Here is a 25,632-nt window from a genome sequence, read left to right as displayed (position 1 = left end):
AGTAAAATCTGGCAAATGACTTGATGCTGTGAGTTACTGAGGTTAATTTCAGGCGAGATAAAATCTGAGGTTGTGATTGTGCAATTTCTTTTTCTGTTGAAACAGACCAAACCATATCTCTCAGCTGACGGAGTTCACTCAAATTTTATGGGAGTTGTTCTTCAAATGAGAGAAGTCAGCGGTCAGATGGCACCACCCTGTCCTGTAACAGTTGAAAGCCATTGTTTTAAAAGCCGTTGCAGTTACCCAACTGAAGCCTCCTTTAAAAGCAGTGCTGACTCTCGTAAAGGGTGAGGAGGTAAAGCAGCAGCTGGAATCTCGTCTCCAAAGAGGAAGTCAGTGTTTCTGCACAACATAGGAACCATGTTCAAGGTTAAGGCTGATAACCAGGTTTGTTGGCCTTTGACAATGTGAAACGACCTGTATAAATACTATGATAGAGGCGCTAATCTTTAGTTCAGTCCAAAATTACTTCCTGTGTAAACTACATATTACACTATATTCATTGTTCACAATTTTATTCAGTTTCTGAGAGTAATATTTATTCTCTATATATTGCCCTAAAAAGCATATACACTTCTGCTTATAGTCCCACAAATGTGTCTAATTTTAAAGATACAAAAATAAGACTTATGCAAAACTTCAGTGTTGATGCAAAAAAAAAAAATCAGATTTAAAATATCCAAACTATAAATTTTTTGCTCACTATAGAGCGTCTCTGAATTAGATTGTAGGGTATCAGTGTATGATTCTGGAGTTTGATGCAAACTGATTGTTTTCTGATGACAGATCTAATCTAGTGTCAGATGTCTAAAGAACGACAAGATAAATTCCTGATGACAAAGATCTTTGGCAAAGAGTAAAATCCTAACCCTAAAATCAATAACTTGATGATGTGAATTACTGAGGTTCATTTCAGGCAAGATAAAATCTGAGAGGTCGTCAGTGTGCACATTTTTTGGAAACAGACCAAACCACATCTCTCAACTGGTATCAGGATCTTTAGTTTAGAAATTAAGTCAGATGGCACCGCCTTTATTGAAGGACATGATTGTCACAAGGGTGGAAAAACATTGTACTTGAAACGCAATCAGTCTAATACTTGAACTTACAGATTAACATTTTTTACTGACAAAGCAGATGTGGCGCTGCTTGTCAATCACTCATCTGATACCGTTGTGAAATGATGAAAACGGAAGCAAGCGCTCAGTCCTCAGTTTGGTCCAGAGATTACACAATCCAACTAAACACAGGGTGAACACTAAGTGGTTACCAGAGAGAAAACCCTCCATCTTTACTGATCCTGATCCTGTATTTTTCCATGTGAAAACAACTGTAAATGAACAATTACAGAATCATTGCTTGGGGAAAAACGTTAAAAAATAAAAATTGGCCCGTTAGTAAAACCTGACTTAATCTGCCACGAGGATAAACAACCTGCTTTTTTTTTTTCAGATTTTATAATAATCAATTCATCTTCATCAAGAGCAGCTGAATGACAGGAGCTACAGAGGTGATCAGTGCATTAAGTGCCAAGTCATGAGGACAAATGAGAGCCTGTGTCTTATCACAGTCATGCGTAGCACGCCTGATTTACTGAGGATTATCCATCTTTATTCAGTGAAGTCAAATATATATCAAACACAGGAAGCTGAATCACAGTTTAAAATGTTTTAACTGACTGGATGAGCTCTTGCTTCAACAGTTTAGGTGTGTGGTGGCAGCAGAGTGGATTGGAGGGGTGTCTAGGGAGTGAACTGTCGTGTGCGTTCTACACCAGCCTTCGTCTCTTGCAGTCTCGCTCCATCTGGTCTTCGGGTGTGTTGCCGGCTGCGCCCAGAGGAGACACCTGGTTCAGTATGGAGTCATCTGAAGCCTGACCAAACAGGGCCATTAGCAAAGCAACGCCAAATCCCGTGGCACGCTCCCCCTGCAGATGCGAAATAAAACACAGAAGGCGAGGTGTCAGATGTCAGCAACATTAACGTAAAGTTACCCTGCAGTTATGGTTTTTCTCCTCCTAACCACCATCGTTTTCATTTAGAATTATTGGGACTGAAACCCAATAAATGTTACTGCAGAGAATCTGATTTTTTTAAATAGTTGTTTGATGTGAAGAGCTGGAACAAGCGTGACAAAGCTACAGCACAGTTGTTGAAAAGGAGTTGAGAAAAAAAGTTCATAATGATCCCCCAAAAGCTAATTTGTCGAAATGAGACTTCAGGTAAACTTCTGAATACTTTAATTTCTCACAGTTTACTCTTGCTTCAGGTCCCCACCTGATTTCACCGGAAGTGATGAAAAACCAACATTCATGGCCTTCAGGCTGCAACCAGATGTCTGAGGAGACAGGTGGCCAAAAACACTTTCACTCACTGATTGCAAAAGACCTGCAGCAAGACTTGGTGGCAGCAGGTACTGAGGCTTCAAGGGGTGAATAATTCTGGGACTGCAGTAGTCATTAAAAGTGGTATGTTGTGTTGAAATTGGAGCCAATTGATGAGCCATTTCAACTGTTCTTGTTTGAGTTGTTCATTGAACTCTGCTGAAAGGTTGTATATTTTGACAATACATTTATTTTACAATGAGGGTTGTATCCTTTAATGTTTGACAATCTTGTCATCTTAACATAATATCATAGTCTCTTCAGTGTTGTTGTAAATGTCTTTCTGAGCATTCTGCTGACTCTTCTTTTAGGTTACCGAGTCTCTGGTAAAGGTTAATGTTATCGTTAAACTGTTTCAAATACTACATAAGGACAAGCAAAGATCCATATGCAGGTACAAATACATTTGTGCGGTTATAAAATGTATTTACTTTACTGTGGTGAAATCTTTCCCTGAAAGTATGGGTAGAAGTGGTCAAATACTTCCAACTCCAAAATGACCTTAAACTGCTTAGATGGCCAGCATACGAGCCCCATTTTATACCAGCACAGCAAGATCATAGATACAGACAATGGATCAATCTTGGTATCACCTCTATATGTACTATTGCTAAAAACTGGGAGCTTAATAGCTTTGAAAATCTATGTCAGACATATGGGTTAGGTGGGAAAGATTTCTACAGGTATTTACAGCTTCGTGAGTATTTCTGGAAAAAGGTGAAAGGCCCTAACCCAATAGATCCACCAATGGTTATTCAAATATTTATTACTTTCTGAGTTATATGCATTAATAAACATCTCATAAGCAAACTATACCATGGTATAATAATAATAATAATCACTGAAGAAGGATAGCACAGACTACATAAAACAGCGATGGGAAAAGGAACTGGACAGTGAAATATCTGCAGACATGTGGCTGAATGCCTGGAAAACAGTCTTCTACCACCAATTCCCTAACTTGGACAGACTTCTGTTGGAAGAACCTGATTCGATTTTTTATAACTCCCAAACAGAAGACTAAACAAACTGGTTCTCAGTCAACTTGCTGGAGGGAATGTGGAGAAATGATGGCGGATCATGCCCATGTTTTCTGGACCTGTCCCTCTATCCCTCTATCTAATACAATAATTTCAAATATACTGGGTTTTAGTTTCAGCTCAACCTTTACATTTCTTTATTTTGGTCATATTCCTGATGGACTGAGCAAAAATGACATTTACCTGTTAAGATTTTGCTGGCTGCAAGTAAAAAGGCCATTACAAAATGCTGGCTCCAAAAAACAGTCCTACTGCTGGCCTTTTTGTTAATATTGTTAAACATCTACATCTCTTAGAACAGATGACCCACTCCATACGACTCCAAAAAGAACTGGGGAAAAAACGGTGGGAAAAATGGTGTATTTATTTAGCCAATGAGACAGATATTTAACTTTACTCTGTGTGACAGTACATTGTAAAGATGCTAAACTTGCCTTGATTCACTCTCATCCCATGACCTCATATGTTCGTTCTGTATTGTGTTTGTTTACTCTTGCCAACGTAAAAATACGTAAAAAAAAAAAAAAAATCATGCTCGTTACCACATAGCTGGATTGCAACATCTAAATTTGCAAGAACAGGCATGCCGTCTTCTAGCGAAATCTGACTAATCCTTCTGACCTTACCTGACCTTACCTGACAAAGCATTTCCCCAGACATTCAACAGAAGTCATAAATATGAATGGACTTGCTTCACAGTAAATGTCAGAACTCTAACTGATTGCACAAGATCTGTTAGCATATATCCAAGGTACTCACAGCGTGGACGGGAGAGGCAATATCAACGTGGACCCAGACACCTGGCCAATCAAAGCCCAGATGGGATCCAATAAAGAGCCCTGCGCAGGAGCTCTGGGCATTCTCCCGGTCCTGTCAGAAAACAAGAAAAACGAGAAGAAACTTCAGCAACGACACCACATAAATTATAACATAAGTTACCAGACATATCTTCTACTTGAAAAACGTAGTTGGCAATCAGTAACATCAGCTGTGTTTCAGTTCTGAGAATTCCAGAACTGAAGAAGCCTCTTGAATGGGAGGCGAAAAGTCTTCAAGTACCTTCAGCAAATCCAGTTGACTTTTGCTCAACTCTTAAGGCACTCTCTTTAATGTGCTCCACTTTGTGAGCTACGATTACGTTAGAAAATGTCTCAAAACAAGCCTCAGTAAATCCTAGGTCTGTTTATTTTAAAGTGCACCTTTCATTTTTCAAATTAAAAGTACTTCAGACTCTCAGTTGTGTCAGATTTCTGTGCCCTTTGTCAGGTCTTGTTGAATTTGCAGCTTGTCACTTACTGCCACAGAGTTCTTCATGTCAGCAATGGCAGAGGTGAACTCGCTGAAGTGCAGCTCGGGGCAGTAGACCAGCGGGTGAGCGAGATCTCCACTGCTGCGGCCAGCGCGCACACACGCCACCTCCCACTGCTCACTGTTAGTCATCACCGCTGCGTGATACTTCCCAGTAGAGATCCCCTGGACAAAAGGAACACAAACAGTTCAAATATAAACAAAATACCTGATTTAGGTCTCTTCAGGCGATTGATAGAGGCCACTTCAGAAGTCCAGTACAACTGTTCCACTGGTAGCTCTGGTGCTGCCAACTTTCTCTGTTGGTAGCACCACTTTTGTGGTACAGCATGGTATCAAATAATGAATAGTTGCTTCTATTTGTGGTATGCTGGGGTAGAAATAGAGTACCCAGTCACATGCACCGTGTTGGCCATTGTGACTTTTTCATCATCAGTGTTGTTGGAGTCTCCCCCTGCCTGCCTCCTCCTCCTCCTCTCTGCTTTTTAAAATAATCAACTGTAGACCATGATAACAGCTAAATATGTTTGATTAAGTTTTGGCCGCTACGCACACCAAGACGTGAGGGCAGCACTGAAAATGAAAGCAACCATGTGGTATTTTAACTCACACACAAACAAAAAATGGTTTCATATGAGACCAATTTGGTCTCCGCATGGAGCCCTGCATCTGTGACACCCACCTGTGCCCCCGTCAGAGTGGCCATGTCCAGAACAATGTCAGCTGACAGGTCTTTGCTGGCATACACCACTCCATCAGCCAGCACCAGCCTGCCTTCTGCATCAGTGTTGTTGATCTCCACCGTTCTTGAGAATAAAAACACACAAATGATGGATGAATAATTTCACACTACAGCCCACTTTCACTCATGTGGATCTGGCTTGTAAAATAATATCAGATGCTGTGATGGCACAGACAAAACAAATCTGTTAATCTGATGCTCTCTTCTTCAACTGAAACTGAGGAAATGATATCAAATAATATCAAAAGGAGTCTCACTTTCCAGAGTAGAGAGTGTGGACATCATCGGGACGTGTGGCTGTGGGTCCAACTGCATTCTCTGCAAGGCAAAACACTGCGTGGAGGTTATCCTTAAAGCCCTGAAACACACAGAGGGGAGAGTCTGATTAAAAGAACTGTGCTGCAGACAAACAGGAGGCTAAAATGCCAGCTGCTGCGGAATAATCCAAAAGGTCACATCACCTGTTTAACAGTAGCTCTGAAAGCTCCCAAAATGGCAGCAGCTCCACCACAGTCTCTCTTCATCCCTGGCATTGTGGTCTAGGAGGAAAAATGGATATATTTACATGTGGAAAACCTGATGGCATAAATTGATCTCTGATGTTTCTCTAATGCTGCACCTCTAGCATGCAATGAGCATGACAATGACCCACCAGTCCACAAATAAGTCCACATACTTACACTAAAACCAGCTGGGTTGTAAACTTTGATCATGCTCCGAGTGAGCGCCACCTTTCTACAGAGTTCGTACGTACAGAGTTCAAGCACTTTTCCAGGTACCTAAACCAAAAATTTCTCAAAACCTCTTTTCAATTGACGGAAATTTGCAAAAATGGAAAATGATGGCTCTTTTTAAGTAAGTGTCCCAGCACACACGACACCAAGCTTTTTGAAGGTAAAATCCAAGCATTTTCAAGGTGCCTAGATTAAAAAAAAAACCAACAACCTAGATCTAAACTAAACACTTCCAGATTTCCAAAGTTTTTGAAATGTTACAGAATTCCTTTATAAAAACACAGCAATCAATATTATCACTTAAAGATGATTTTTTTTTTCCCATGATGTACACTAGTTACTATTAATGCTGAGACAATACATTTCGGGGGATTCAAAACCATCACAATACTTGAATGCTGATTTGATATGTATTGCAATTTTCAAGTATTTTGATATTATGTTTTATTGCTAACCATCCGCCTGTGTTTTCTCACTACGGCTTTGTTTTTCTTGGAGTGGATATGATGTCACTTTACTCACAGACTACAACATTTGGCATGAGCAAAAATATCAATACAGGCATTAGCAAGGGATTAAGGAACTGTCAAAATTACTTAACATACTCAATGAATCAATTTCTTTGTCCCACTTCTATTTACTATCACTTCTCTTGAGGAAAAATAGGAGTACCTTTCCCTTGATGCTGAGTCCTCCAGTGTCATACACGATGCCCTTTCCCACCCATGCTATGGTCTGGGTTGCACCATCTGGTGTGTGGCTCAAGACTGCTAATGCAGGAGGATGCTCTGCCGCCTTGCCAACTCCATAAATACCTGAGAGGGTAAAAGGCAGAGTAACAGAGTTTAGTATTTTGGAGATTAAGTTAATATTTTGCTTAAATAGCAAAAAATCGTGATGGTAAATAGTAAAAATCAGCTTTAGCAAAGACATCAAGGCACAAGTGGAACAAAATGGCAGTGGATTACAGAGGAGATGAATGCAAAGATAATTTATTTCTTATGGCCACTAAATGTGTCAATTATTCATTGCTTCAAAACAATTACCAACAATTTGCTGAATACACATATTGTGAGTAAGCAGGTGCATCTACCTGGAGTCTTCTTTAGAAATCAAATACAACTTATAATTACTGAGACTGCTGGGATTTTCACCAGTTGTTCTGGCAGGAGAATTAGTGTCATGTACACTAAATAGAGAAAAAGATATTTGCAGACATATGTACCTCCAAACCCTCTTTGTTTCAGTTCCTCTCCACGAATGATCACTGGAGTAATTCCAAGCTCAGTTCCCACAGCCTTGATTTCCTGAAACAGATATGGGAGTCTGTGACAGGAAGCTGCATCCAAATAATAATTAACCAGGTAGACATGTTCATGTCAAACAAAACTTTACAAAAGAGGAACAGTTTCACTTACATCTAAGAAGTGATCGGTATTCATCTCATTGCATGGTGTGTCCACGATGCGAGCTGCCAGCCGCACCCCGTCAGCAGCGTTGGAGAGACACTGAACAGAAGAAAAGCCTTCAGCTGTGGTAGTCTGCAGTTAACCTGCGCCACAATGGTTCTTAAACACGCTATATCTGAGGTACATCCTAAAGGCCCTAAAACAAAAGAGGAAAATGAAATGCTGAAAATTATACCACAGTACCTGAAGTTCCGGCTCATCCAGAGGGCTGCTGTCTTGCCCGACGATCACAAACTCCACAGTGACTTGCTTCTTCTGGGTCCTGTGTGAGGATGAAGAGCGGCGAGAGAAGATGGGGAAGGCCCTGGCGATGGCACAGGAGGATGGAAACACATCTGAACGCTCACACACCATCTGGAGAGTAAACAAACACTCATATCAGCCAACTGATTGCACAAGCCACCCAGCCACTGGATGACCCCGATTTAAATACCACAGGGAGTCAAAGAATCAGAAAAGCAAACCTAATCTGTATCCATGGAGGAGGTGAGGAAGGGAAAGAAAATCCTCTCCAAATGGAGTAATGATCACATGACACGCAAGAACAAATGCCATCCTAGAGATACTGACCACGATGCAGCGGTTGTTCCCTCCAGGCAGGCAGGATCGGACCAGACGGGACACAAAGTGGGCAGAAGACGGGCTGTTGTGTCTGCTGACCCGAGGAGGAAGGGCGGCAACCACAGCTTGGTTAAGGTACAGAGGGCAGCTGTCTGTGGGGTTTGGGTTCAAAGCATTGAGAGCCGCCTGCCAGATCTGAGAGGATATGAGACATAACTGACATGTTAGATTTACTGTGGAGACAGTAGAGCAGGAACGATTAATAGATAAATTGATCAGAGGAAGAAGATGTGCCAGTGCACACAATCCAATTGAAACAGACACATATATGAAGCAGCACAACAAACATATTGCATCTCGAATATATAATAGACTACAAAATGCAAAAAATTATTCTACTCTCCAAGTTTAACAGAAATGGGACCCACTCCTGGAAACACCTGAGGAGGATTGCAATGGTATTTAGGAGGGCCAGGCTAGGACAACCATGTGTTTGAGGTTTGGACAATACAATTATGCTGACGTTGTCAGATTGGGCTTTGTAAAAAAGGAACAAAATGTGACATGTTTGCAGACAGTGCCTCAACCACATGCTTTAGTTTAGCTGAGGCAGCATTATTTATAGAGCATATTTCATTAGAGAAACTCAATGTGCCCAACTTTAAAAAAAAAAAAAAAGACATCAAGCATATCAAAGACAGAAAGACAAAGAATACATTCATATACATACCCACAACACTTACACCCCCAACAAACCCCCTCCCCCCCCCACACACACACACTGTTCATGGGCCTGAAAAAATAGGAAGGTTTTAAGTTTAGCTTTAAATGTAGATAAGTTTATTTAATATAATATAGCTTATCGAGCAGACTATTCCACAGCAACTAAAAGCACCTTTCCAGCTCCTGATCTTACTCTGGGAGCAACCAGAAAGCCGTGATGTGAAGACGAGAGGAGCCTGCTGGGGGTGTAGTCAGTGAGCAGGTCACAAATATACTGGGGAGCTGAACCATGTAGAGCTTTAAAAACCTATAAGTGCGTTTTTAAAAGGAATTTTCTGGTGAATGGGAAGCCAGTGAAGTGATGTAAATATTGGAGTAATGTGATGATGCTTTTCTGTAATGGTAAGATCTCTGGCGGCTGGATTCTGTATGAGTTAAAGTTTCCTATTGAATGTTGTGATGGTCCAGTGAAAAGAGCAAAGAGCTTTTGTAGCCCATGAGCAGGCATTAGAGAAACAATGACGTTGGGTAATGATTGGCAGAGGATACAGAGCAGCTCTGTGACTGGCAGGACACCTTTCCTTGACCCCACAGACTCTCACCCCCTCAAGACTCTTTGATACACTGGCTGTCAGTGTTACACAACCAGCTCTGAGGACTTTGCACGACAGTCTACAACACACTCCTGCATCTCCAGTGTTTCAGCTACTATTTTAAACCACTCAGCAGGACTTTAGCATTACCCTCATGGCCACAGAAAATCCCCTGCTGCCTACTACCAAAGCCAGGAAATTCAAAGTTAAGACTTAAGCCTAAACAGTCACTCTTACATTGTTCCGTGCCAAGTTAATTAGTTGGTATTAACTGGTATTGGTTTAGTACTAAACCTGGCAACTTGCGTTAGTGCTACATGAGTTAGACAACTTAGCACTACAGAGAATTGGGTTTTATTTAACGAAAATTGCATTGTACTGTATTTACTTTTCCACTGGCGAACAAAAACCAATTAATCACCAACAAAACCTTGAATGTCTCCTTAATGAAGCTAAACGTTGTATTTAAAGCCTAACTTTGGACTGAGTAACGTTAGCAAGCTAATTTTGTTCAAGTTGCATCAATTTACCTAGCTCTGTTAGCTTACTTAGCTAACTTATGTTAGCACAGCGCTAACATTAGCTGCCCGCCTCGCTGTCATTTTCATTCACAATAATACCTCTTTGCCGACGACTGGCTGCAGTTTTCCTTTGATTTGGCCCCAGCTAACTTGCTGCAGGAGTGCCTGCTGTCCGATAATCAGGACTGGGCGGCTCTGCGGCTCGGAGCAGCCGGCAGACGCCTTGAACTCCAGCACCACGTTCGCCATTTTTGTGTCTCGGACAGACTGCTGTCGCTCAGTCCGGACCGGCGACGGAAGCCAGGAGGGGACCAACCCGTCAAATTTAAGGAGGCTGAGGTGGACGCGGCCTCCGGGTCCTATAAGACGCCCATGCTCCGGGTGTGAAGGCGGAAGTGCCTCAAACCTGCAGTCTTATTAATGGCCAGGAGGGGGCGACTCCACTCGGTACACATTTTCCTCATGAGTTTATGATCTCAGTCACTAGTTTCAAGTCTTCATCAATATATCATCATGCTCATTCGGTAAACTGTGGCCCCACTTGGAGAAACATAGATGATAAAGCAGTCAGGATAGAGGTGTAGCAGCACATCTCCATGTCACGGTGTACTTTTAAATAGTTGTGAACTTTTTTTTTGGTGTTGTCCATATTTTTCACACTGTGTTTTCACTTCATGAAAGTTTTGGCTGCATAAAAATGTCTTGTTCAGCTGTCAGTTGTAATATAAGACACTAAAAGAAGTTCACTGTTTGGTTTTTCAGGTGCATTTTGTTTCAAGCCTGTTGAAAATCCAAATGAATATCAGTTACCTTGTTAGCAGCGAGGGCGGATCTGGAGAAATATTCATAGGGTGGCACAGAGACTTTAAGGAGGGGGATAGAAATTCATGCCACATATTTGCTGATTTTATCAAAATCACAATCAATATTTGCTTTTGTTTCGTTCGGAAAAAAACCCAAATAAATATAATTTCACTCAAAAATATTACATTATTGTACTAGAAAACAATAAATTGTTTTATTTCCAAAGCTATTATTCATTGAAGCCTGTCACTTTGCCTTAAACACATTAAATGTATTTATTTGCATTTTTCCTTAATCTAAATTGTTGCCTTAAATTTGATAGCCCTAATATACTATACACTGTATACTGTGTATTTTTATCAATCAATCTATATATATGTATCTGTTTCATCCCTACTAGTGCACCAGCCATGGCAGTTATCTACTCTTCAAAGAGAAGTTTGATGAGAGGTTTGACATGGTGGTGCAGTATATACATATATTCTTATGTGTATACTTGAGGGTTGTGGACGTTTCAAAACTAAAGCCACTGAAAAGACAAAACCAATAAAACCCACTGAATTATCTGTGAACGAAATGCACATATACATATATATCACTGAATTAGTTTGTCCAAAATTAGGATGGCAACTAGAGTGGCAAGGCATTTTTTATGGTGCCACCTAGTTAGATGTATTTATCTTCAGACTGAACTGGGAAATGGAAAGTAAACACTGCAATAAACACTCAGGTGGTTAAAGATTCATTTATTCTCTCACATGAATGCCATCCACCACTAAAATCACACAGAGTATTCAAGTTGTGAGTTAAACCCTGAAATCTCAGTAAGATGAACAGAAGACACAAAGTTTGTTCTGCAACAGAGCAAGTCCTACAGACAAGCATTGTTCAAAACATTTCACTGCAACTTGTGTTTAGAAATGTCAAACCACTTTTTCCCATTAATTTCATCCAAATGAAAAAAGAACATGCTCAAACTAAACTGGTTTCTACTTAATTTGAAATTTAAATTTGTGAAATGCACTTTCAAGTTGTATGTATATTTATTTAACAGAAACCCAAGAAGGTCACCCTACTGTAAAATGTAAACTTTTCTCACGTCAGAGTGCAAATTGTTTAAAGCCATTTAAAGATAACACAGCAGGTAATACTATGAAAAAGAAAAGGGGAAAATATCAAAGTCTCTGCTTCAGCTTTCAAATTATTAAAAGATAAACCTCCATTTACAAAAACTTTATCTTTAAAGAGAGAGCCAGTGACACCTAATCAACTTAAAAACAGAGAAACAATTATTTAAAAAGTTATTTTAATCGTAAAATCTGGGAAATATTAACTCAACATATTTATTGAATGTGAATAAATACTGAATGAGTGTGACTACATGAGATTTTCCCCTAAAGCCATGAATCGGAGAACATGTCACATTTCAAGTAATAATTCATTCAGTTTCTAGTGTTTCAAAGAGATTATTAACGCCATCAGATATGAGCAGTTTCATTTCAATTCAATGGACTATTTGAAACAATCAATTGATTCATAGGTCAACTGAAAACAAACTGACCATTTGATAATTAACATTTTACTTACTCATCAGTGAGTCATTGCTGAGGCATTTGCTGCTTTTCTTGGTCTTTTATTGATGTAAAATTAAATATCTTTGGGATTTAGACAGCTGATCAGAAAAAAACAAGCAATCTAAAGACGTCACCCCGGGCTTTTGCTACTTGCACACAAATGATAGATTTACTAAAGAAGCAAGACTTTCACACTCAAAGCCTGGACAATTATTTTGTCCTGTGCGTTAAAACCGTTCATGTCAACACATAATTCATTTACTTCTTTGACCGCTGGCTTGTTTCGCTGAAATAGGATACGTCTATCTAATGCATCGTCCAGCTCGAAATGTGCTTTTTATTGCATCCGCAGCACAGTACACACTGACCTGAGGTTAATTCTCAATAATTTGGGTATTTCTAACTAAAAGGTTAACTTCATCTTAAGAACTATATTTACACTAAACTCTGTAAACTATATCATTGCTACTATACACATAATTCTGACATTACTAAACTGAAATGTAACTCATGTAAATAACTCATAATAATATTAGAATAATACGGTTATTTTTATCAGTGTAGTGTCTGCTACACTCTGGACAGGATAAGAAAATAGAGCCTTACTAATTGCATAAAAGGTTTACAGCACCTGTTAGATATTATAAAACAAGTATATTAAGAAGCAATGCCTAATATGTAAAATAGCACTGCCAGACATACACACACATACACACAGATGAAACACACAATCATTCGAGTAATCTTGCACTTGTATCAGCTGAGGACGAACATGGAGGTTTCAGGCTTTTCCGGTTAACAAACTAAAGCCAATAGCGACAGCGGACGGGGTTCAAGTGAAGAGGCTTGTGTGGTGTGCTCGTATTAAAACTTCATTTCTAATGTTAAGTACTTCATTAAAATAACATATATATATATATATGTATATATATATATATATATATATAAATGTGCTAAACTCAACTCGTGTGACAGAAGATAATCTAAGAGGTCATGGTTAATATTAGTGATATGTAAGACTAGATGTTAGAGAAGCAGTCAGTGCTACTGGTGTGTGCACACATGAGAGAAGGCGATGCATGGCCACACATGTTCCTGGACACTCACACGTGTGTCTGTGTGGTCATGTGTGGAGACTTTGGGCCACACCGGGATTAAATTTCACTCCGTCGAACACCTGTGCAGCCCCCGATTTAGGCATGACACAAGTTGCCGCTGGACCCACAGTTGGCAGCGATGCCGCAGTTCTGCAGGATGGGGTTGAAGTGGGAAGCTGCACCAGGGCCGGCCTCCCTGGGAGGGAAAGGCTTCATGGTGGACAGGATCAGGGCCAGGCAGTCTGCTACGTTCTTGTTCGGGGCACAGGCCAGAGCTGGCGTGTGACCTGCAGAGAGTCAGCAGGTGAAGAATTATCCCACAGTGTCATTCAGGGACATTTTTAAGTTTGGTATTGTATGATAGAAATATAATTATTCATGCTTACCTTGTTCATCTACAGCCATGACTGCTGCTCCTCTGCTCAGCAACACCTGCACAACAGTCGCTAGGCCTTTCCTTGCTGCAATGTGAAGGGGCCTGCAGAGAGAGAGAAGGGCACATCTAATTACAGAGCAATTCTCAGCAAGAAATACAACCATGTTAAACAATTCACACACAGTATTACTTGGGCCAACAGCGGGCGAGTCAATAACGACAGAAAGTTTAATTATATCATACATTTCTTTACATTAAAAGACAAAAATTAGAATATTTTAACATAAACAAGAGCAACAAACACGAGTAATGAGATAGTAATGTAAGAGTAATGCAATTTAAAGACAGGAAACTTTCTTTGTGAACTTCAAGCGAAATAGAAAAATGTCAGGATTCTTTGTTAATGTACAAAACATACTACTGATATTTAATCAATTATTCAGCAGCATCATCACAATGTATTTGCGTCTCTACACGTCCTTTGAAAAAGTCACCTCAAGAGTTCCCTTTGCCTGTTTACGACGGAGTGTTAGGGTCAACAATAAAGTCATATTACAAATATTACTTTTGCAGTCAGGTTACAGTTCAATGGAGCATATTACTTTATCAGCGCTGTACCAAACTCCAACGAGTCTAAATCTTCTGCACTGTTATATTTTCTTGCCCTGTGTGACTATGTTCTTTCATGCATGCTGCATAATGAGCCCAAGTGGGTTCATAAATTCCAAGCTAATGATTTTACAACGTTCATGGTTTGATCAAGTTTTGATTAGCTGTACTCTTAATCAACAGCATGCACACGTAGCAGCCGTTGTTTTAAAACAACTCACATTTGCAGAGCGCTGTTTGTTGCGTTGATGAGGGAGGAGTCGCTGATCTCTCCCAGGATCAACAGGGCACACATCTCATGACCCTGCAGGATAAAACACATGGCACAGACAGTAAAAATTTTAAGCTGTCAATGTCAAAAGTTTTGGCTGAAAATTAAACCTTTCATTTAATTTTGATTCATTTAGTGAATTCCAGTGTGAGCCACTACAGTATTAAATTAGTTAACATGAATCATAGAAATATTTAATAATTTAGTCTGATATGAATATAAAAAGTTTCTTTTGAAAAATTTTTCATTTTTACTGACTTTCAACAAGGATGTTATAATATTTTGCCATATCTGACTGTTACATTACTGTTGCTACACACACACATGCAAAACATATTGTGCCACTGCATGTACACAGTCCATGCATTTGAATGTGCGTGTATGACCTTGCTGCAGGCTAAGTGAAGGGCAGTGTTATTATTGACATCCACCAGGGTCAGGTCAGGCTTCGCTTTGTGCAGCAAGAACTCTGAAATGCAGAAAATAAGACACCTTTCAAAACAAACAGGGGAACTGGTTTATAAGGTGTATAAAAAGTGACCATTGGTGAGGGCTGAGAGGGTCAAAACATCATCTATCACCGAGTGCTTAAAAAGAAACAACTGACAACACAAAAATGAAAATGTTCAGTCATATAGATATGCATTCTCTTGCAGAAACAAAGTTTTGTCTTCTTTTTGAGCTGAAAATGGTATTGATGTGTTTCCCAGGTATAGATAAGAATGGAAGATGCATTTTAGGATGCTGAATCTAAATCACATACCGACAGCCATAGTCTGTCCACAGTCAGCAGCAACCATTAGAGCGGAGCATCCACAAAGGTCCACTGCATTGACTTCTGCTCCCTGGGCCAGGACCAGCTGGAGCCCAGAAACGTTTCCTGAAAAAGCAGCCGCATGCAGTGGGGTCCTGCACCCATGCCGCATACACATGAAAACACAGGATGAGACACATTTACTGCTTCTGAACGTGAAAATACTGTTTGACTTCCGTCTTTCTACACGAAATTCACACAATAGCACAAATAACCTGACTGATCGAGGCAGCAGTAGATCAGCAACTTAAATGACTGTTTTTGTCAATGGAGTCTGGTGGCTTTGAAGAGAGCGATATACTGGCTGTTTTCTGGTTAAACAAAAAGGATCTTACAGGTCTATCAGTGTTGGCATCCTTTCTGTAATATTGTCAGACACAATCTGAGCCTGTCAGTGGAAAAAAAGCACTTTGACAGGGAAGGTTGCCATGAAGGATTACGCTCTAGCCATTGTAGCCCACTTGGAGCTTGTTTGCAGCTGCCGGCTAAGGCAATCTACTGGGCCAAGTCCAAAATATGTAAAAAAAAAAATAGGGCACAGGTTTAGAAATACTGAACTTGTCCTGATAACACATTTCTACATTAGAGTCATCAATAAATTTGAGGTTTGAATAAAATGTGTTGTTAGTGACTATGCTGGACACAGCATACAATATTATAACCTCTTCTAATAAGCTCAGAGCAGGACCTACCTTCCTTTGGCATCACTAATGTTGACAATTTGAGGGCCAGCAGTCTTCACTAGAAGTCCAGCAGCAACATCATGTCCATTAACTCTGTGTAGGAGGAACACATGTACAATGTATGATAACCACACTAAATTTGTTATCAAAAATAATATCTAATGAACATTTACATTAACTCCAGTACTCACAGAGCACAGTGCAATGCGGTGAAGAGGTTTCCTTCCTGGTTGCTAAAAAGTTTGTTTTCAAGTAAAATTTGCAAACATCCCTCACGCCCTACAGACACAGGAAACAAATGACCAATAATTAATATTCAAATAAAATTCAAAATAACATTCAAAATAATGCTGTATATGTGTTCATGTCCATATTCGCTCTATTCAACACTAAACCAAACTCGTTTTGTTAAATTTGCTGTAGTACATTTGAAGTGAATTCTTGCCCTGGTGTCTCACCGTGGTACGCAGCCCAGTGGGTGGGCGTGTTGCCTCTGTAGTCCGATATGGAGTCCAGAGGGTCAGCTTTCATAGCAGCCTTCAGCAAATGGCGGAGTACCTCCGTGTGACCGAGGGACGTTGCAAGGTGCAGTGGGGTCCTTCCCTGAGAGTCTCTACACAGAGCAGAGGCCCCATGCTCCAACAGGGCAGATACACAGTCCTCACTGCCCAACATGGCCTGCAGGGAGAAGACAAAACATATGATGAGAGAGGGAAACAACACATCTGCAACATCCAGGACTCTGGAAAAGGACTAATCCCCCATTTACATAAAGACAAATGACTGAGCAGCCAGGTGGAAGGCAGTTCTGCCCTCAATGTGCTGTACATTCAGACTTACTAACGTCTCTGACGGCAAACAGGATTTAAAGACGTGGACTTAAAAAAGTGACAGGACATGTACACACATAAGCACAGCAAACACACTTACAGCTCTGTGTAGTGCAGTGAAGCCCTTTTTGTCTGCAGCATCTGCATTTGCTCCTTTCTCCAACAGGATGTGGACGCAGTCAGTGTGACATCCCAGAGCTGCAAGCATAAGAGCCGTCCTGTGTGCGACAAAACAAAACAAAAAACAGGAACTGAGTGTTGTGAAATTCTCTGATCATGTCTGACTGTATTATACTTTTACAGATTTCAGACAAAATATTTTTTTTTGTTTAGTAAATCACATCAATAAAAACACTGTTGGCCAGATGAAGATCCAAGTGAGATCTAAACATTGTTAGTAATAAAAACATTTTTGTAGCATGAAGTGAAGGTGCAGGCATTGGCTCTTTTCCATTGACGTTGTTTAATCTCTCATCTGTTCCCTTCATTACTTGTTGTGTTACTGCAAAATTAGTAACCATCTGATGCAATAAATACTTGACTGTAAAGGCTCATGCACACCTTCAGACAAGTGCATAGGAGGAAATGTCCATAGGTAAGAGAACAGAATGCACCTGCACATTGCCCTTTCACTTGCAATAAACTTCATTGGAGACACAACGTTAATAAAGATTATTGCAGATTTAAATCTAAATAGTCTATTTAAACCAGTGGAGTCATAAAATGAAAACTGGCTGGTTAGTAAACAGCCGCTGCTGGAATAACGGTGGTGATAATAAAATGTTTCTAAATTGTAACCTTATTGTTATAAATAAGCAGTACCGTTATTTATCATATTCTGTTTCAAATTTCAAGTTTCAAATTAACAGTACTGTACTTAAAATCTGCATAATCAGGTGTTTACACGATAAATCATTAACAAATGAGCCTAGAAAATATTAAGTGACTCACTGTCCCTGTATATCCGGACTGTCGATGACGTTGGCACTTTGTTCCCTGTTGACTAATAAAAGCAGACAGTCCATTTGGCCCTCAGCAGCTATGCAAAGGGAAAAAGTGAGAGATTAATTGCATGGTTGTTAAAGTTTCAACATCATTACAAAACTGAACCCGACTTGCTCCTAAGACATAGCTTCAGTGTGTGAATGTGTGAGAAAGAATAGCCTCCTCTAAGTTAGATGAATGATGTGTGCATGAGTGAACTAGAATGTAATAATGATAATAATAATAATAAATCATAACTTTATTTAAACAGCAACTTTCAAAGCTTAGCTACAAAGTGCTTCACAAATAAAAGAAATATATGTGTGTGTACACAGAGATATATAAACACACACACATAAACACACAACAAAAAAAGAGAATAGAGCAAAACAAACAACAAAAATACAAAAAGCAAGTCTGTAAAGTCTATCAACGCAACACTAAAACCAAATTTATCCTGTATATTTGTCCTATCTTATATGGATTCCTCAAAAGCCCAAGGATCCCACACACACCTGCAGCATGAAGAGCCGTCCTCTTGTGCTTGTACTCTTTCACTGTGTAGGAGGCCTGATGTTTCAGCAGCACCTCCACACATGCGGCAAAACCTCTCTGAGCAGCCAGGTGGAGGGCAGTTCTGCCCTCAATGTCCCGCACATCCAGACTCACTAACGTCTCAGAGAGCAAGCGCACCGCCTCACAGTGACCGTAATACGCCTGTGGTGGAACAATATATGGTAACAGTAGAGTCAGAGGAATGTGAACATGTGTTCTTCCACTGTGTTCGTTGTAGTTGTGTTACTCACAGCTAAGTGCAAAGGACTGACAGGAATATTACTCTCAACCTCCTCTAGACAGTTGAACGAAATCTCGAGGAGCTGAAAGAGTGAGAGAAGAAAAAAGAAACAACAGAAAACTTCAACTTGGTCTTGCCTACAATCATCTAACAGGAAAAAAAAGTCACAATGAAAGCCTCTAAATATAAGATACTACTGACCAGCTCCAGGTGCTGTTTGTTCCCATAAGCAGCTGCATAGTGGACGGCGCTGTAACCTTTACTGTTCTTAAGAGTCGGGTTTGCCCCACTGTCAAGCAAGTAGTCTAAACACCTGAACACAGAGCAACAAAAAGTGAATCAAATGATGAGTTTTTTCTGTGTCTTGTCCTGGAAATTGTTTTTTAATCAACACATCAGAACTTTAATGCATTTTTATATACAAATCAAACACTTTCATTTGGATTACTTTCTGATGTAATTTTCTTTGTAAATAACTGAAAGGTTTGCTCTGCTCCACAATAACTCTAGATGTTATTCACTGCCTGAAATGCAAGTTAACTCCGGATTCTGCACAATAGAGCATAAAGTAGAACGTTTATCTACTTCATGATTAACTGTGTGTGTAATGTGAATAATATGTGACTTACAGCGATGCTTCTTGTTCCTTTTCCTCACTGTGGTCAGGCTTAAAGTTTGTTTCCCCTCTGTGGAAAGAAAGACAGATGCGTTTAAAACTTCAGTCAAGACTGTCAACAAAGAACTGTCCATAGGATGGCGTACTCAGACTAAGACATTAAAAACAAAAAAAAAACACAGTAAATGGCCTCTCACCCGCAGAAGGTGTGTGAAGCAGCAGCATAGTGCAGGGGACTGCAGCCCGTCAGGTCCAGCTCGTTGACCTCAGCGCCGGCTCTCACCAGGGCGACTGTGCATTGGCTGTTCCCGTTGGCCGCTGCGTAGTGCAACGGAGATCTGCGAGGTACGACAGGGGATAGCTGTGATATCAGGTGACACCAAAGCAAATTCATACCTTCAGTGATCCTAAGCTGCTTACCTTCCCAAATTATCCTTTACATCCAGATCAGCAGTGCAATTCAGCAGCAAATTCAGACAGTCAATATTTCTGTCACAAGAAAAAAAAAGGCATCAGTACACCCTATTTGAAGTGGAGCTGCTGGCAAATAAAACAAAAACTTCCAAAAAATTTAAATCAGAAATTTTGAAAATATGGAAATGATTGCTGGTATTTTCATGCAGTATTAAGTAGCATTTGTGGCTTATATCAATTGGCTAGTTCAGAAAACATACTGACAGTAATACAGCTTCAAAGACCAGAAAAACAAGATTTAAGCTACACAATTTTATAATGACCAAAAATCTTCACAGCCAGCAAAAGGACATCCCTAAAATATCGACCATAGTTTGACACAGAAAATCATCCGGCGAACTGTATGATCAGTTGGAAAACATACGAAATAATTTGAAATCTGCATTTGTATGTAAATGTAAAGGGTACAAATACTTATAACTGTGTGTGTGTATGTGTGTGTGTGTGTTAGCTCACCCTCCAGAGGCAGCTGCATGCAGGCAGCTCCTCCCGTGATCGTCCAGGCTGTTGATGTCTAACCCCACTGACGGCGTTTGAGACGGCGTCATGTAAAACTGGCCTGAACAAACCAAAACCAGTAAAAACAGTTTGTCATGTGGGAACGTCCTGAGTTGTGTCCGTAACTAAATGTAGAAAGAGGACAAACTGATGAGCACAGCTTAATGACTTCAACAGCTTCTCACCGTTAGACAGTAACTTTCGACAACAGTCTGGAAATCCGTAGAGCATCGCCAAATGTAGTGGAAGCATCCCATGAATCCCCTGTCTTTAGAGATCAGAGCAAAGTTTTTTTTTGTTAGTGCTATGTTCGCAAATTTTCTGTGTGAAATTGGAAATTAAGTGCAAAATCAAGTTTTTTCTACAATCTGTGAGATCTGCTGGTTTGGATGTTTAAGTATCAACGGCGTGTTTATCCACTAATGGAGCTGTTTTAAAGCCACACTACTTTTTAACATCTCTGTGCATCATAGCTGACATGATGCAGGGCTCCCACAAATTTGAGCACTTTTCAAGCACTCCATGAGCATTTTTAAACACCTTACAGCTTTTGTAAACAAAATATACTCAAATCAATTGGGCTCTCTCTGAATTCTATTATTAATGTATCTAAAAAGTGAACTATTTGGTCAGAAGGCAATCAGATTCAAGCACTGTATTAAAAATCCAAGCATTTCTCAAAACTGCAAAACACCTCATTAAAATTGTAGAATTTTTCAAGGATTTCCAGCACCTGTATGAACCTTGATGAAGGGATGTGAGTGTAAATTCTCTCAACATTTAGGGAGGAAACAACACGTGTCAGTGCAGTTAGATCGTACTAATGGGCTCCTCCTAGTCTTGTTAGTGTATACTGTAAGAGCAACGTAACCAAACAACAAAAACAAAACCCCAACATGAAACGAGCAGAGGTTTGGACAGACGTACTTTTCCTTGTCAGCACCATTTGTCAGCAGAGTGCTGATCAGCAGCTCCTGACCATATCTGGCAGCAACATGAAGAGGAGTGTTTCCAAACATATCAGCACAGTCAATCTCCCCACCTGTGTACAGAGGGAGACAGAAACATGATAGAATCAAGTGATTCAGATCGAGACATGCTCCAATAGTTTAAGCTTTTCAGAATCAGTCAATGTGAATGGAGTAAATTTGTGTTACCATTTTGGATCAGAATTTGCGAGCCTGTGAAGCGGCCGTGCATAGCAGCCATATGCAAAGGGCTCTTCCCTTCTTTATTCTGTTAAACAAAAGAAAATAACATTTCTAGCTAAAAGAACAGCAGAAATGATCAAAATCTGCACATTGTACATTAAATCTTCTAACCAATGACTACAAGCGTACATACTTTTTTTTATTTCTTCTTTTCAAATCCACTTATTTAAAACAAGCTCTTTACCTGCACGTTGACGTCAGCACCATTGTTGATTAGCAGCTCCAGACACAGCACGCCGCTGGAGGAGGCGGCGGCCAGATGCAGCGGCGTGCTGCCGTGGTGGTTCGGCTGATTGATGTTGGCCCCGCAGTTCACAAGCTCAGTGGCCACAGCGTCGTGCCCCATGTGACAGGCCATGTGGAGCGCCGTGTTCCCACAAACGTTGGGTTCATCGGCCTGACAGATGGATGAGAAAAACAACTGATGAGTTTTAAATGAAACTTACTACAACACAACAAGCAACGAAGTCATTAGGGTCCAATCCTGCAGCTTCTCTCACACACACACACACAGACACACACAGACACACACAGACACACACACACACACACACACACACACACACACACACACACACACACACACACACACACACACACACACACACACACACACACACACACACACACACACACACACACACACACACACACACACACACACACACACACACACACACACACACACACACACACACACACACACGGCGTATTTTCAAGTCGTACTGGTATTCCTTGTCATAAAATACAGCTGTGAATATTGAGATGTATCATGTGACCAGATGATCCTGTATCATCAGTAAAAAGCAGAATACACTTCACTGATGAAGCAGCAGCAGCAGCATAATTAGTGGCCGACGGCCGACCAAGTCACTTTACCTCCACCACCAGTCTCAGCAGATATTTGACCACGTCGAATTGTCCACCTGCAGCTGCAGCATGGAGAGGAGTGTAACCACGTTTGTCCTTGCACATCACATCAGCACTGTTGGACACCAGCAGCTTCACAACCTCCATGTGTCCTGAAAGAAGAGTTTAGCATTTACTAAAAGCATCTGCCACGCACGTACGTCACAGCACACCAATCTCTATCTTGCCAGCCTGTTTGCACAATTGGTGCACACAGTTGATGTGCAGGCCAGTTTTTCACAATATTTATCAGATTTTGATCTTGTTGAGACAGAATCTTTTTTGTCAAGACTAATCTAATTTAAATAGACTAGAGGCTGTGGTGATAATCCAGGCTAGTCATTATTACAAATCAACAGGCATATGTCAAAAACTGTAATTTTTATGCATGTCTCTGTATGCTTTTAAGTGATAAATTTAGATTGTTATTGTCCTAACTATGCAAACAATCACAGCTTAACCAATTAAACAGATCATTCAATGGAATCTCAGTCAGAAGTGTAAATTAGATATGCACATTTCCTGTAAACACCATTTGCATTTAAATCTTTTAGACGCTTGTTTTTCAGTGAAATAACCTTTTGTTTGTTTAAGGATCTTTTCTGCAAAAAAAATTATAATTTCTGCACAATTAATATCTTCAGTTCACATCTAAATATAAACTGCCCCAGCCACTACCAAAACATACACATGGATGATGTGCCTTTTCGAGAAGTGTAAAAATGTACGTTTCATAGTAAAATAACTTGTTGTTTGCTCGTTTCTTATTGTGTATTTGTGTGCTTTCATGAAAGTCATCTATTCTTCCTCACATTCATGTAAGAAAAAGTTTGCATTCTCAGTAAAACGTGACAATACATTTGTTTTTCTTCTGAGAATAATACCGCTTACCAAGATGTGCAGCCCAGTGGATTGCCTGCCTTTCCTTCTTATCTTTGGCACTCACGTTGGCACCTTTGCTGAGGAGCAAGTTCACCATCTGCAGTGTGTAAACCAGTGTGTCTATTAAGTCATCTCAATCTCCAGCTATAGTCCAGTGGACAGCGCAATTTTATGCGAACATACTTGAGCATTTATGACAGAATACTTTACTTCTTATTTTTAATTTACAGATGGGAAAAGATCAGAAAGATGACTTTGGTTCAGACTAACCTCTCCATTGCCGCTGTGTGCTGCATGATGCAGTGGCGTCCTTCCTGACCTGTCAGCAACGTCCAGGCTGCACACGTGTGGTATCAGAGCTAAAGCGCAGCCTGTAGCCCACTTTGCAGCTGCCATGTGTAATGGTGTATGCCAAAATTTGTCCCGTGCATTGACCTCTGCTCTGTGCTCTAGCAGCAGCTCCACGGCTCTCTGAGGAGAAACACAGACAAAAAAAAGATGAAAGTCAAACATTACAATGTGGTGGTGAAGCCCTCAGTAAAGTCATTCTTCTTCTGCGTTTTGAAATGGGAACATACTTCATTTCGTGAGGCAGCTGCTCGGTGTAAAGGAGTCAGCAAACCCTGGTCCTTAGCGTTAACGTTTGCACCTGTAACAGAAAGTAAAAGCAAACTCAGACCTTACTTTAAGTGTTTTTGGTGAGTTTTTCTGTACTTGATTGACTCATTGGATTAGTTACAAGAAAGATAGGCTTCCCAAAATATTTTTTCCTACCTGAAGTAATAAGTAGCTCCATAGTGTGGACATTGCCCAAATAGGCAGCAGCATGAAGTGGTGTGCTTTGTTCTTGGTCCTGAGAGAAAAGAAATCAGACAATGAAATATGAAGCTACCGCATTTTCCTCCATTTCATCAGATTATCCCTGTAACCTAACTGCACATTAACTGTGCAATTTCAACTTTTTAAAATTCTTACTCATGTTTGTATGAAACATTTGACCTCACTGACATTTGGCATCAATATCTCCAGAAAACTTGCTTAACAAACTGGCAGTGACCAAAAACATACATTTTACATACTTATATTAACTTATATTCAGAGAAAAGCTGTGCATAAGATTAAAAGCAGAAATACAAGACTGAAGTGTTTATACAAGCTCAACATACATGTTAACATTTGACCTAAAATATAATAAACCCAAATATGGTACAACACCTTGCAAAAAACAAAATGACTCCAGAGTTAATGTGTGATAATATTACCAGTGAATTAACATCTTCTTTATGGTTCAACAAAAATGTCACTTCTTCTGTGTTTCGGCTGAATATAGCCTGGACCAATGGAGACTGTAAGACATGCAAAACATATAAGGAACAACAAACAATAAAGGCAGAGAGATAAGCTCTTCTCTGTGCATTTCCAGTAAAAATGTCAATGATTAATCTGACTTGAGAAAAATAGATTTTACAGCATTCTACAATAAGTTAAGCCATCATGCAAAACTGCTAGTACTTCTGGTAAATGTTTAGGATTTAGTATTTTTCTTGGAAAATGACACAAGATTTGTCTTCTACAGATAACATAAAGCAAATTCAGCTATGCAGCAGAGAAATATGAATCATTTAAAGATTCAACTGTTTGTTGAGCAGGATATGAACTGAATGTACCAGGGAGCAAAGTGACCCTAATAATTAAGTCTACGTGCATTATAAAACTTAGAACACCAACACATCAAACTGACACTTACTCTAGTTTTGCATGGACATACATTTGTGTCATTAAGTAGCTTTGTGGAAAACTTTACTCGACACGTCGCTAACATGATTAGCCAGCTGTTTACTGAGTTGATGGGGAGTACTGTTAGTTACCTGACGTTATGTTAGACCACAACAAAAACTGTATTTACTACCTGGTCCTTGATATTTCTTATCTCCATGTCCCAGTCACTCAGGAAGCTCCTTCATTGAGAATGAGAGTAAAGTTGACTACATGTCACTCTGTAGCAGCTAGTTAGCCTAGCTTTAGCTTAGTTAGCTCCTTAGTGTATCTGAAGTGAAGCTACATAACATCGCGAGAGAAGCCAGGGGAACGTGATTTGGAGGAATTAAACTAGACAGGCCAGTAATA

The 25,632-nt window shown here is 40.1% G+C and overlaps 2 protein-coding genes across 2 annotated transcripts; both read right to left on the bottom strand.

Moving 5' to 3' along the window:
- Positions 1 to 1,014: 1,014 nt before the first annotated feature.
- npepl1 (aminopeptidase like 1) lies at positions 1,015 to 10,469 on the bottom strand. The gene is made up of 12 exons (XM_070847191.1): positions 10,177 to 10,469; positions 8,250 to 8,435; positions 7,863 to 8,033; positions 7,629 to 7,718; positions 7,436 to 7,517; positions 6,883 to 7,025; positions 5,938 to 6,015; positions 5,734 to 5,834; positions 5,417 to 5,540; positions 4,723 to 4,899; positions 4,186 to 4,296; positions 1,015 to 1,930 (listed from the first exon to the last, which is right to left on the bottom strand). The coding sequence occupies exons 1-12, from the start codon at positions 10,324 to 10,326 to the stop codon at positions 1,772 to 1,774; spliced, it is 1,572 nt and encodes a 523-aa protein (XP_070703292.1). The 5' UTR covers positions 10,327 to 10,469; the 3' UTR covers positions 1,015 to 1,771.
- Positions 10,470 to 11,631: 1,162 nt separating this feature from the next.
- On the bottom strand, positions 11,632 to 25,529 carry ankrd52b (ankyrin repeat domain 52b). The gene is made up of 28 exons (XM_070842001.1): positions 25,415 to 25,529; positions 24,768 to 24,851; positions 24,280 to 24,358; positions 24,084 to 24,154; positions 23,776 to 23,976; positions 23,515 to 23,602; positions 22,594 to 22,736; positions 21,899 to 22,111; positions 21,661 to 21,739; positions 21,431 to 21,545; positions 20,689 to 20,771; positions 20,462 to 20,564; positions 19,952 to 20,020; positions 19,729 to 19,869; positions 19,545 to 19,601; positions 19,117 to 19,228; positions 18,926 to 18,997; positions 18,635 to 18,836; positions 18,087 to 18,174; positions 17,236 to 17,353; positions 16,764 to 16,983; positions 16,497 to 16,584; positions 16,315 to 16,398; positions 15,572 to 15,717; positions 15,195 to 15,277; positions 14,759 to 14,841; positions 13,939 to 14,030; positions 11,632 to 13,839 (listed from the first exon to the last, which is right to left on the bottom strand). The coding sequence occupies exons 1-28, from the start codon at positions 25,439 to 25,441 to the stop codon at positions 13,649 to 13,651; spliced, it is 3,132 nt and encodes a 1,043-aa protein (XP_070698102.1). The 5' UTR covers positions 25,442 to 25,529; the 3' UTR covers positions 11,632 to 13,648.
- Between the last annotated feature and the right edge of the window lie 103 nt (positions 25,530 to 25,632).

This window comes from Pempheris klunzingeri, chromosome 2 (genome assembly GCF_042242105.1).
Source record: "Pempheris klunzingeri isolate RE-2024b chromosome 2, fPemKlu1.hap1, whole genome shotgun sequence".
Taxonomy (NCBI): domain Eukaryota; kingdom Metazoa; phylum Chordata; class Actinopteri; order Acropomatiformes; family Pempheridae; genus Pempheris; species Pempheris klunzingeri.
The sequence above is the reverse complement of the archived record's forward strand: the minus strand, read 5'-3'. Positions and strand labels throughout refer to the sequence as shown.

Excerpts from the sequence above, each read along its gene's own strand:
- npepl1 (XM_070847191.1), bottom strand. The coding sequence starts at position 10,326 with ATGGCGAACGTGGTGCTGGAGTTCAAGGCGTCTGCCGGCTGCTCCGAG. Across the intron at positions 5,541-5,733 it reads CACACTCTCTACTCTGGAAA|AACGGTGGAGATCAACAACA; the intron begins GTGAGACTCCTT and ends TTTATTCTCAAG. Across the intron at positions 4,900-5,416 it reads CCACTCTGACGGGGGCACAG|GGGATCTCTACTGGGAAGTA; the intron begins GTGGGTGTCACA and ends CCTTTTGTCCAG.
- ankrd52b (XM_070842001.1), bottom strand. The coding sequence starts at position 25,441 with ATGGAGATAAGAAATATCAAGGACCAG. Across the intron at positions 23,977-24,083 it reads CAGCTGCCTCACGAAATGAA|AGAGCCGTGGAGCTGCTGCT; the intron begins GTATGTTCCCAT and ends GTTTCTCCTCAG. Across the intron at positions 16,585-16,763 it reads CCACTGGGCTGCGTACCACG|GGCGTGAGGGATGTTTGCAA; the intron begins GTGAGACACCAG and ends CTGTGTCTGTAG.